This window comes from Anomaloglossus baeobatrachus, chromosome 5 (assembly GCF_048569485.1).
Source record: "Anomaloglossus baeobatrachus isolate aAnoBae1 chromosome 5, aAnoBae1.hap1, whole genome shotgun sequence".
NCBI lineage: Eukaryota > Metazoa > Chordata > Amphibia > Anura > Aromobatidae > Anomaloglossus > Anomaloglossus baeobatrachus.
In genome coordinates, this window is record NC_134357.1 from 50742927 (window position 1) to 50755748 (window position 12822).

The following is a 12822-nucleotide window of genomic DNA, read 5'->3' on the forward strand; positions in this document are numbered from 1 at the left end:
ATAACTGGAGAACTAGACATGAACCGCAGATCCAAAAATCACAAGTTGATCTAATGCCGCTAGGCAAAAATTTAAATACCTGAACTTGAGGTTCTTGGTTTAACATTGTGACCAGACTGTACGAAGCCCACTGCCACGTCACGGCGAACCTCCGAGTGGGTTCTTAACTTATATGAAACCTTAAACAGTGCGGTGCCGCTTGCCAACCACCGCCGTGGTGACAGTGCACCAGCAGGGCAGGTGATCTGATGCCTCACAACACCCATGCTGCAAGGCCGATTCCCATTACTCTAGGCCACACCGCCCCACTGACCCAAAACCACCACAACAATGGCCGCCACACAGCACAAACATCCTGTGAAAGATGCTGGTCAACTAAACTTCCAAAAGCTCCCAATATGTGAACTGAGACTCAGCCTTGCAGCATAGGTGCTGTGAGGCACCAGGTCACCTGCCCTGCTGGTGCACTGTCGCTGTGGCGGTGGTTGGCACTTGGCGTCGCACCGTTTAAAGCTTCAAATAAGTTATGGACCCACTCAGAAGTTCGCCGTGACGTGGCAATGGGCTTCATACAGTCTGATCAGATTGTAAAACCAAGAACCTCATGTTCAGGTATTTGCATTTTTGCCTAGCAGCATTAGATCAACTTATGTTCAATGTGCGGTTCATGCATAATTCAGTTATACTTGTGCCTGGCTATTCTCCTGATCAAAGCTAATCTGTTCCGTCGACCCCTCCCTTCAGGGAAGGAAGGGGCGGGAGTGTGATTGACACAGGTGTGGACAGTCAGGAAAAAACAGACACTCAGATGCTCTACAAACTGACAGGAACAAACAGTAAGAACTTTGAGTGGTAGTGAGATATATTTTGTGTGGCCACCATTATTTTCTAGCACTGCCTTAACTCTCTTGGGTTGGAGTTCTCTAGAGCTCCACAGGAGCCACTGGATCCTCTTCCATCCTCCATGATGACACCACGGAGCTGGTGGATGTTAGAGACCTTGCGCTCCTCCACCTTCTGTTTGAGGAGGCCCCAGAGATGCAAAATAGGGTTTAGGTCTGGAGACACTTGGCCAGTCCAGCACCTTTACTCTCAGTTTCTTTAGCAAAGCAATGGTCATCTTGGAGGTGTTTGAGGCTGTTATCATCTTGGAATATGAAGGGAGGAGATCATGCTCTGCTTCAGTATGTCCCAGTACATGTTGACATTCATGGTTTCCTCAATGAAGTGTAGTTCCGCACAGCTGGCAGCACTCATGCAGCTGCAAACCATGACACTCTCACCACCAAGCCTGACTGTAGGCAGGACACATTCGTCTTTGTCCTCCTCACCTGTTTGTCGACACACACACTTGACACCATTTAAAGCATATAGTTTATCTTGGTCTTATCAGACCACAAGACATGGTTCCAGTAATCCATGTCCTTAGTCTGCTTATCTTCAGCGAACTGTTCACAGGCTTTCTTATGCATCTTCTTAAGAGGCTTCCTTCGGGGACAACAGCCATGCTGACCAATGTGATTCAGTGTATGGCCTATGGTCTGAGCACTAACAAGCAGACCCTCACTCCACCCCTGTCGCCTCTGCAGCAATGCTGGCAGCACTCATACATCTACATTAAAAAAAGGCAACCACTCGATATGACTCAGAGTATGTACACTCAACTGCCTTGGTCGACCATGGTGAGACCTGTTCTGAGTGGAACCTGTCTTGTTAAACCGCTGTATGGTCTTAGCCACTGTGCTGCAGATCAGTTTCAGGGTGATGGCAATCTTCTTATAGCCTCGGCTATTTTTATGTAGAACAACAATTCTTTTTTTCAGATTCTCAGACATTCTTAGCTATGAGGTGCCATGTTGACTTTCCAGTGACCAGTATGAGAGAGTGTGTGAGCGATAACACCAAATGTAACACACCTGCTCCCCATTCACACCATCTTCTTAAGAGGCTTCCTTCGGGGACGACAGCTGTGCAGACCAATGTGATACAGTGTATAGCCTATGGTCTGAGCACTAACAGGCAGACCCCCACTCCACCCCTGTCGCCTCTGCAGCAATGCTGGCAGCACTCATACATCTACTTTAAAAAAAAGGCAACCACTCGATATGACTCAGAGTATGTACACTCAGCTGCCTTGGTCGACCATGGTGAGGCCTGTTCTGAGTGGAATCTGTCTTGTTAAACCGCTGTATGGTCTTGGCCACTGTGCTGCAGCTCAGGTTCAGGATGACGGCAATCTTCTTATAGCCTCGGCCATCTTTATGTAGAACAACAGTTCTTTTTTTCAGATACTCAGACATTCTTAGCTATGAGGAGCCATGTTGAGCTTCCAGTGACCAGTATGAGAGAGTGTGTGAGGGATAACACCAAATGTAACACACCTACCACCCATTCACACCTGAGACCTTGTAACACTGATGAGTGTTGGACAAAATTTAGCCATTTTCACTTGGGGGTGTACTCCCTTTTGTTGTCAACGGTTTAGACGTTAATGACCGTGTGTTGAGTTATTTAGAGGCCACTAAACACTGTTATACAAGCTATGGTATATCTGTTACTCTTTAATTAAGAAGGTGGATTGTATTGAGCCTCTTCGTACCCTTTCAGGTTGAGTAGACTATATTGAGACTATTTTTTGTTTGTATATACAGTAGACTTATATGGTTATTATTACACATCTGTATTATTTTTTATCCATCTTTTTCAAAGCACATCCTTGAAGTAGACTCTGTAATAATTGCTGTATCTTTCCGATCATGTCAGGCTTCTGCTTCCGTGTTGTGCGCTTTTCTCCTTTTTTATGCCTACGGTATCAAGTGGCTCTTGGCTTTGTCTATTCTTCTTTTAAGTTGCTCATAACCTTCCGTCATCAACTCTCTCTGTTTTTTATTTTTGCTTTTCTTCGCTTAACAACCAGACTTTTTATGGTTGTTGACCCAAAGTCTCTCCTGCACCAGTTGTATGATGAATTCGGGTACAGTCTTGGAGCTGCATTACCGGTTTTGACCTTCTTTTGGGCGCGTAGCCAGAATGCATATCTGGTTCCATGTTCCTATAGTTGATTAAATAGGGGAGAGGGGGTGATCATTGACCTCCTGGGCAGCTGTATGTGGGGATATAATCATTTTGCTGTTGCAGAATAGAAAAGCCTTTGGGTGAGTAAAGTGCAGGATCATAATATATATCGTAAATCTAGTTATATACTGTCACAAAGTGTTAGTTTCATGTGATGTGCGTGGCTTCTTTGTGCTTTCATAGACTTACAATACATCCTTCGTATGTGCCGTGCTTCGCTCTTGCCATTTGCACTGCAATAGTGGGATCTTTCTGGGGTATCGGTGACTTTTGGTGGTCGTTGTCCGCACTGATGAATCTCGTCAATATTTCAATTTCCAGTTATTTGCAGTGGATCTTTGTTTCAGGAACAGCAGTTGGATGAAAAGGATGCACGGCGCTTTCAACTAAAAATTGCAGAGTTAAGTGCGATTATCCGTAAACTGGAAGACCGCAACGCTTTGCTTTCGGAAGAGCGGAATGAACTGGTAGGTCCCTTCCGTTCAGGAAATTTTGGGATGTGTTAGGGACTTTCCCACATGAAACTTATTACAGTGTTACAATATTATCTCCAAAAGAAGTTCCTCATAACCTTCAGGCAGCACCCATAGAGGTTTTAGGGTCTATTATATCATATGCTTAAAAGTTGTGCAATGTTTCTTGGATGTGTAAATATTGATGTTGGGCTTATGTCACGAGAGTATCACGGTTGACAGACAACCCTGTGGTGTCCGGCTGCAGAAGGTCACTACTAGGGATGATCGAATATCACAAATATTCGGCAATATCAGGCTTTGCGAATATTCGACTAATAGGTTGCCGCTATGCGAATATTCGGTGCGCAATGTAAGTCTATGGGAAGCTCGAATGGTTAGTATTCGGCAACTATTCGGGTTCCCCATAGACTTACATTGCGCATCAAATATTCACAAATAGCCAAATAGCGGCAACCTATTTGTCGAATATGGGTGTAGCTGAATATTTGAGGTATTTGATCATCCCTAGTCACTACATTTGGCTGCACAAACTGATTCTTGATATTCCATCCTTCCCTCTGTAGTGTGAATGGAGTTTTATGTGTCTGCTCTGTTATGGGCTAATCTTTCCCCTCTAGGACCCTCCAGAGATCTTTTCCTTGCAGCTGCTAATCATTATCTTTCACCCTCTGTGTCTTTATATACCTGCATTTCCCTTTGGTATGTTGCTGGTGATAAAGTTAATTTTCTATACAGTCCTGATTGCAAACAGTCGGCTTGTGATCATCTGGAGAAATGTTCTTGTAGGTTGTTGTTCCTCTCCCTAAGTTGTTTGCTTGCTTTCCCCTGTTTGTTTGCCCTGTATGTCCTTTAGGACTTAGTGGGGTTGACTAGCGCTCATCCCGCCTGTTCATTACCTAGGCCAAGGCCAGGTATCATGCTTGGCGCATAGGTTTGAAACCTATCGAGGGATGTCAGGGGATCCATAGGCCAGCGGAAGGTTTTATCAGGGGTCACCATCTTCCCCTCCCCTAAACACAGGGTTTCTCTCCCCTCCCTTTTTGCCAATCACTCATTATTTCCCCATACCTAGTGTGACAGCATAGCACAGAGCTGTAGGGACTCCTTGTGCTTCTGTAAAGGCACCTATTCATATGAAGATGAAAAAAATAGTATGTACAGTACATGGTCTATTGAGCTGAATGAAATTGGTCTCATATGTTAGAAAATATCAGACCTGCCTAAAAGATAAACACACCTACCTGTGATATTCTTTCTTTAAGTCTTTAAAAATGATTTCTGAAATACAATTAAAAGGGTTGTCCAGACTTGGGGACAATCTGACTAGACGTGTCCGCCCCTTGTTCAACCACTTGTATTGAGCAAGGATAGATATGTCTAGTCAACACATGACCACTTGTATAGTAAGGCTGGGGCCACACGGGGATTACTGCGATCCCCTTGCATGAGACTCGGCTCGTGCTGGCAGTACAGCAGAGCCGAGTGTCATGCGTGTGTCCTTGCAACTGAGGTCCGTTCGTGCGAGCAGACCTCAGCTGCGGGGGGCGGGCCGGCACTCAGGAGGGGAGGGAGGGATTTCTCTCCCTCTCTCCTGCGTAGTCAGCTATAGCCATTCTCGCATTGCACTGGCAGTACACCGGTGTACTGCGAGTGCAGTGCGATTTTTCTCTCGCCCCATTCACTTGAATGGGTGCGAGAGAAAGAGTCTCGGATTACAATCGCAGCATGCTGCGATTGTTTTCTCGGTCCGATCAGGGCTGAGAAAATAATCGCCCATGTGTGCTGACACACAGGCTAGAATTGGTCCGAGTGGAATGCGATGTTTTATCGCACTCCACTCGCACCGATTTTCTCGCCGTGTGGCTTAGCCCTTAATCACATACTGGCAGTCACATGTCTGGCTGCTCATTGCACCTGATGATCCTGACCATGCACACAGTGCGCACTGTGAGGATTCATAAGTCTGCAGTCACATAGAATAACTGCAGACTTGTGCTCCAAGCCTGGACAACCCCTTAATTTAAAAAAAAAAAAATGTACAGTATGTATCACAGCACATAGCAGAATGCAGTTAGTAGTGATTGTGTCAATGAGCTTGTATTGATCGGATGGTTTGTAACCCTTATCTCTGTTCTCTTGAACCGTGTTTTTGAAGTATAATTCAGGACGCAAGCTTATATATCGGATGAGTGCTGTCTTATTGGATAACACTCAGAACAATGTTAGTCTATAGGGCACTGCTGATCAGCATTTTTTTACTCATGCTGATTCGGATGGCTGCACATATTCAAGCCTATGGGTGCATAGAAATCATTGGACTGCACTAAGATGACATCTGAGTGCAGTAGATTTTCCATTGACTCATAGAATGGAGAAGATGGAGAAATTGTATTCTCCATCTTCTCCTCACATTGTGCTCCGATTTTCTCATCCACTCACACTAAGTGGACACTGATCGGATTAACACAATCCATCCATTGAGATAACCATGCTCGTGTGATCCCCGCTTCAGTCATAAACCAGTTTAGATGATGATTTTGGAAAAAAATGATAAAGGTTACACATCGTACCATCAGAAGGAGCTCGCTGATGGATTTACTTACTCTACAGTCTTATGTACAGTGATACATAGAGGCTGAAGAAATGGTCCAAAATCTTTAATGAAACCCTATTGCAAAAGTAATTTTTTAGCCAAAGATTTAAGTAAAAAAAAAATATCCCTGACGTTGCCCATGTTATAATCTGTACAGCTGTAATGCCTACCTGAAGATAACTCCACTATGGAAATAGGTGGGTTTGTTGGTGATTGTAAGCAAACCTGGTAATTCTCAAATTTTTCTTGTAGAAATTGGGTTTGTTCCAACATTCAGACTGGTCTAAAATCAGTGTGTGTAAACCCAGCCTAATCCTAACCCTAGAATTGTCCTAGCCCTAGAATTGTCCTAGCCCTTGAATTGTCCTAGCCCTTGAATTGTCCTAGCCCTTGAATTGTCCTAGCCCTTGAATTGTCCTAGCCCTAGGATTGTCCTAGCCCTAGGATTGTCCTAGCCCTAGAATTGTTGTAACTTTAGAATTGAATTGTCCTAGTCCTAGAATTGTCCTAGCCCTAGGATTATCCTAACCTTAGAATTGTCCTAACTTTAGAATTGTCTTAGCCCTAGAATTGAATTGTCCTAGCCCTAGAATTGTCCTAGTCCTAGAATTGTCCTAGCCCTAGGATTATCCTAACCTTAGAATTGTCCTAACTTTAGAATTGTCTTAGCCCTAGAATTGAATCGTCCTAGCCCTAGAATTGTCCTAGTCCTAGAATTGTCCTATCCCTAGGATTGTCCTAACCTTAAAATTGTCCTAGCCCTAGGATTGTCCTAACCTTAAAATTGTCCTAGCCTAAGGCGGGCTTTGCACACTACGACATCGCAGGTGCGATGTCGGTGGGGTCAAATTGAAAATGACGCACTTCCGGCATCGCATGCGACATCGAAGTGTGTAAAGGCTCGAGGATACGATTAACGAGCGCAAAAGCGTCGTAATTGTATCATCGGTGCAGCGTCGGCGTAATCCATGATTACGCTGACGCGACAGTCCGATATTGTTCCTCGTTCCTGCGGCAGCACACATCGCTGTGTGTGAAGCCGCAGGAGCGAGGAACATCTCCTACCGGCGTCACTGCGGCTTCCGTAGAATATGCGGAAGGAAGGAGATGGGCGGGATGTTTACATCCCACTCATCTCCGCCCCTCCGCTCCGATTGGCCGCCTAGCGTGTGACGCTATGACGCCGCACGACCCGCCCCCTTAACAAGGAGGCGGGTCGCCGGCCAGAGCGACGGTCGCAGGACAGGTGAGTCCATGTGAAGCTGCCGTAGCGATAATGTTCGCTACGGCAGCTATCACAAGGAAATCGCTGCTGCGACGGGGGCGGGTACTATCGCGCTCGGCATCGCAGCATCGGCCTGCGATGTTGCAGCGTGCAAAGTACCCCTTAGATTCGTCCCTGTCCTAGAATCATCCCTGTCCTAGAATCGTCCCAGTACTAGAGTCGTCCCAGTCCTAGAGTCGTCCCAGTTCTAGAATCGTCCCAGTCCTAGAATCGTCCCATCAAAGTTAGATAATAGTATAATGCTATAAGCATACCGAAAAACATTGAAGCATACAATGAAAATTGCCACTTGCTAACTTGAAAGTGTGAATAATGAAATGCATACCTGCCATGAATATTAGGAAAAAGGAGATATTTAGCAATCGCATTGATCAATGTAACTGAGCCCCAAAACCTTGTCAAGGTATATCTCTATATTGGGGTCCCTAGCTCTATGACCCTAACTGTGTGTCATCTCATTGCAATTAAAAACTGCTGTGTGTGGAGAGGGGTAACCAAGGACTTTCTTATATAGGAGATGGAAAAAACATGGCCGAAAGGGGCAGAGCTGTGTTCACATTCAGAAAAAAACTTCATAATACTAAGGATAACTGAAGTGAGCACTAATATATATTTTATGAGTATAGCATTATACTATTATCTAACTTTGATGTGCAGCCTTATCCTTATGTACTATGTATTTTTTTTGGCTTGCACTCATAAAATATATATTAGTGCTAGAATTGTCCCAGCCCTAGAATTGTCCTAGTCCTAGAATTGTCCCAGCCCTAGAATTGTCCTAGCCCTAGAATTTAGCAGTTAAAAAGAACAGAATCGTTATTCCTCTAAAGGTCTGAAATGGCTCAAATCTCAGGCAATTAGTATTTAGATGGATGTACTTTCTAAATATTTCTCCTCCGTATTGACGTGAAGTTACACGGTGTTCTCTTCTACATCATGTATTCTCTTCTGTTCCAGCTCAAACGCCTCCGAGAAGCAGAAAGTCAATACAAACCTATTCTAGACAAAAATAAACGTCTTAGTCGGAAAAATGAGGAAATGTCCCATTCACTGCGACGCATGGAAAACAAATTAAAGTTTTTAACTCAAGAAAATATAGAAATGGTGAGTAATGTTCAAGTTAGAATATTAAGTCTAAAACTTCCTACTAGCCTTGTCTAACCCCAAACTTCTGGTCTGAATATGTGCCTAGGCTTTTACTATGTAATCTGAGAGCAAAATGAATTAGGATCTGTGGCGCCCCTGAGGCTTCCGTCGCCACAGGTCATTGCACCCCATCCAGCGGTGTGATGCCCATTCTGGGTGAGGAAGGGAGTGAACACCGGTCCCCTGGTAAATCTACACTACACCCATTGCTAGGAACACACTGGGACCAGGGATAGTGGCAGAAACCCTCCCATGCTGCATGCTGGGAGGGGCCGTAAGACCCATCCCTGCTCCTATAGGGTAGATCAGAGCAACTGGGGAGGTGGGAGGAGCCACATGAGAGGAGACACAGAAAGGAAAGTCTAGTGTGAAGAGATAGAGAGAGAGTGGGGAAGGAGAAGGAGGCCTGCAGGAGGCAGGCAAGGAGGAGAGAAAGGAAGAGAGCTCCAAGTCAGTCAGGAGCTGAAACGAAGAAAGAGACGCTTCCTGGTGAAGATCCTGGGACTCAGAGGGTCCAGGTGCCACCAAGCAGGGAACAGAAGGGGTCCCAGGGCCACGGATAGCTGTAGAGCTGCGGTGGCCTGTTCCACAGGAACATCGGTGGAGGGATCAAGCTGCAACAGAGGACGGTCCCTAGAAACCGGAGGAGTGCAAAATCATCTCCAAACAGTAAAAACCGAGGCCCAGGGAAAGTTGTAAACTCCCCGGGCCACAGCCCACAGCAGAACCTCTGGAAAAGGGGTAATCAGCCGACAGGTGACCCCCCAGCCTGGAGGCTGTTGTGGAGGCCAAGCCAGGTTTACCCTACAAAAGGCAAGGCTTAGGAAGACAACGGAAGACAGAGACACTTAAGAGAAGGGCACCGGGTTTTGCTCCAAGAATCACCCAGAAACGGCGGAGGTCCCTGACAGTGGTCCCAGCAGTCCAAGGGTTCCTGCCAGCCTTGACAAGAATTGTGAGTAAAGAACTTGAACTGCACCCTTGGAGTGGTCTCTGTTATTTTAGCTGCTTAGACTTCCACTACACCATAGACTCTCACGAGCACCAACAGTGTGCCCCGGGGCATTGCTCCACCTGTGGGGAGCAGTACCATCATTGCTGCCATATCATCACCCCGGAGGCCTTACACAGCAGCGGCGGCTTAATAGCCGCATACCACAGGTGGCGTCACGAACACAAACCCCAAGTCATCAGTCATTTTAACTGACACCCACCAGGGCCAAGGAGCCGGGCCCAGCCACCACTGACGACCCCTGGACTAGTCCGGCCCGGCACCGGGTGTCCCATAGCCCTGGGGTGGGCGAGTCAATTTTGGCGTCACGAACAGGATTTCGTGCCCGGCGCCCACCGGGTACTGTGCGCCTTTGAAAAGACTGTGTGCTTTACTGTGGAAACCGCCGCCATTAGCGCTGCTGAGAGCGGGAAGAAGGGGGGCGTGCCAGCAGAAAGGGCGCGAAGAGAAGCCCCGCCCCCTTGGTCTTGGCAAAAGAGCGCGAAGCGGAGCCCGCCATGGAAGGCGGAAGAAGAAGATATGGCGACTAGAAAAGCTGGCCGGCTGGCAGAACAAGTCTAGATGCCAGACCAGCAGATAAAGAGAATGTACCTGATAGTAAACTGAGCGGTGCCGGCCGTGATGGGCTGGGCGCCAGTCTGGCGCCAGATGCTAGTGCAGCCTCCGGCCCCGCCTCCGAGAAGGGAAAGGGTGCAGCCGAGTGGCGTGGTCGAGCACCCGAGCAGTGTTCCAGCAAGCGTTCCCCAGGTCGGCAGCATGGCAGAGAGGCTGCAGAAGTGCGCACCAGGGACCGGGAAGATGGATCCGGAGTTGGACCTGCTCAGGGAGGAGATGAAAATCCTGGCCCGGAGGCTGAACAGCATGCAAACGGAGGTGATGCAGGGAAAACCTCGCATCACCTCTTGTGGGTGCTCAGGAGAAAAATAAGTCAAACAATGTGGGAACTCCGGCACACTCACTCTCACCCTTACACATACAGTAATTAGGAAGACGTGAAGTTGATGTCAAAATCCTTTTCTTTTTATTTTGTAGTGAAAAATGTGCAAAAAGTGCTGTACAATAGTCCGCCAATCACAACGTTTCGGCCAATATGGCCTTCTTCAGGTCGGACAGGCTTAAGAATGGAGGGACACAAAGTAGAGTAATATATACAGGACACTGTTACTTGACCAATGCTGGGGTGCTGTATAATTCAAACTATGCAAATTGGTCGATCTCGGAATGTACTAAAAGGTAGAGGATGGCACTGTTAAGAAAAGAAAGAACGCATCAATCCCAGGTATGGTACTTAATCAGTAATATGCTGGTGCATGGTTATGCACAAGGGTCTAATTGCATCAGAGCCAACACCTCAGTGATCTATAGTATGTGGATAGGTCTCTGACGTAATAGGAGGCCTAAGATAGCCTGTGGAATGCGGTGGTTCCTGGAGTAATATGCAGGGGCCAAGGATAAGAAGCCACAAGATGATCACAAATGATCAGCAGTTTAGAAGAAGATGGGTGCTGGTCTGGGTAGCTACCTGACTGAGACTCCACTGGTATTTGGTCTGGATAAGGATCCTTGGATAGTAGTGGTAGGAGTCCGGGTAGCTAATAGTATGGGAATAAGAGAGAGGAGGGGTCGCCAAAAAGTGCTATTGTACAGCACTTTTTGCACATTTTTCACTACAAAATAAAAAGAAAAGGATTTTGACATCAACTTCACGTCTTCCTAATTACTGTATGTGTAAGGGTGAGAGTGAGTGTGCCGGAGTTCCCACATTGCAAACGGAGGTGGACCGGCGGAGAGAAAATCCGATGGTGCCGGAGAGCGTGGGCCACAGGATGGAGGCCGCCGAGCAGCGACCGGGTGAGCTATTTGAAACCCTGACCCATCCGGACCCACTGCCCTACCAAGCGCCACCGCCCAGTCCCTCCACCGTCCCGCTAGCTTTCCCCGCCAGCCCCGCTGATGCCCGGTGGGGCACCGGAGGCCAGCCGGAAACCCCCGAAGACGGCGCCTGGGGAGGGGTGGACCCCGAACAGTTAGTGGGCCCCCTACCAAGTCCCCCTGTAAGCCTCCTGGGAACAACATCCCCGGGAGTGAACTGGGACGCAGCGCCCATTGAGAGTGGGAGACAGCAGCAGCCACTGCGCCCCAAGGAGACTCCCCTGGCAAATGCCTTAGCCTGCCAGAAAATGGTGGAAGAGTTCCAGAGAGAGCGGGAGACCCGGGAGGAGAAGAGAAGGGCCGGGGAGGCGTCCAACCTGGCCTCCAAGGAGCAGATTAGAAAGGCCCTCAAGGGATCACAGGGCCCAGTGAGACGGGGCCTAGTGATAGACTTCCGGCAGAAAGGAGGCTGGGGCTTCATCAGAGAGCCCGGACTGGGCAAAGATGTTTTTGTGGCCCGACGTGATATAGAGGAGCACCTGCCCAGAGGCCACCCCGAGCGAGATGCCAAGCCTGGTGACACCGTGGAGTACACCCGGCTGATGGGGAGCCGTGGCTGGTACGCTCTGAATGTCCACATCCTGCGGGAAGAGGCAGCCCCAGAAGAACCGGAGTGGCGCCGCACTATGCCAGCATGCAGCATCTCCCCTGCTAGCAGCAGCAGCAGCACTACCTCAAAGCAGGCCCAAGCCGCAGAACTGTGCAGCGGGCCTGCAACAGCCACGCAGGAGACACAGACCCGGATCTCTATGGCTCGTCTGATGCAAGGTGCACGGCCAAAGCAGGACCACGAAGATCACAGCAACAGCCCCCTGCAAACAAGCAGTCCCCTGCAGAAACGCCGTGCTGTGCCTGCAAGCAGCCCCACTCCTACCCAGGCTGCAGCGCCCCGCAGTAGGTCAGTGACCAGCACCAGGGAGACCCAGACTATGATTTCCTCGGCATACCTGTTGCCTGGAGCAATGCCAGAGTGGGATCCTAGGATCTACCCTCGTGAATGAAGAAATGATGCTGAACTGTAAATAGCCCCTGTCTGCCCCTCATTCTTTGTGAAGATGTCCCTTATGTGCTGCCCTAATGTTCTTTTTGAAGACGACACCCTACCCTGCCTCACTGCCCCTTGTGCTTTTTGAAGAAGTCACCCCCATGTGTATGTGTACCGGGCCACGGAACTGGAATGTGGTCCCCGGTGAAAGTAAATGTATGTGTCATGTGTTACCAGGCCACTGGACTTAGTGGCTGGTATGTTGTTTTTGTAGCTTGAGGAAGCTGAACGAACTGCCAGGCTACTGGACTTGTTGTA

General features: G+C 48.1%; 1 protein-coding gene across 13 annotated transcripts in view; it reads left to right on the forward strand.

The window, feature by feature from the left end:
* JAKMIP3 (Janus kinase and microtubule interacting protein 3) overlaps positions 1-12822 on the forward strand; it is a 326613-nt gene that overhangs the window by 161963 nt on the left and 151828 nt on the right. For 9 of the 13 annotated variants that reach the window (XM_075348478.1, XM_075348481.1, XM_075348484.1 and 6 more), the window contains 2 exons: positions 3423-3542; positions 8387-8533. In XM_075348478.1, coding sequence (XP_075204593.1) covers positions 3423-3542; positions 8387-8533 — 267 coding nt within the window. The remainder of the gene's footprint in view (positions 1-3422; positions 3543-8386; positions 8534-12822) is intronic. The other 4 variants (XM_075348485.1, XM_075348488.1, XM_075348490.1 and 1 more) reach the window with 2 other exon arrangements.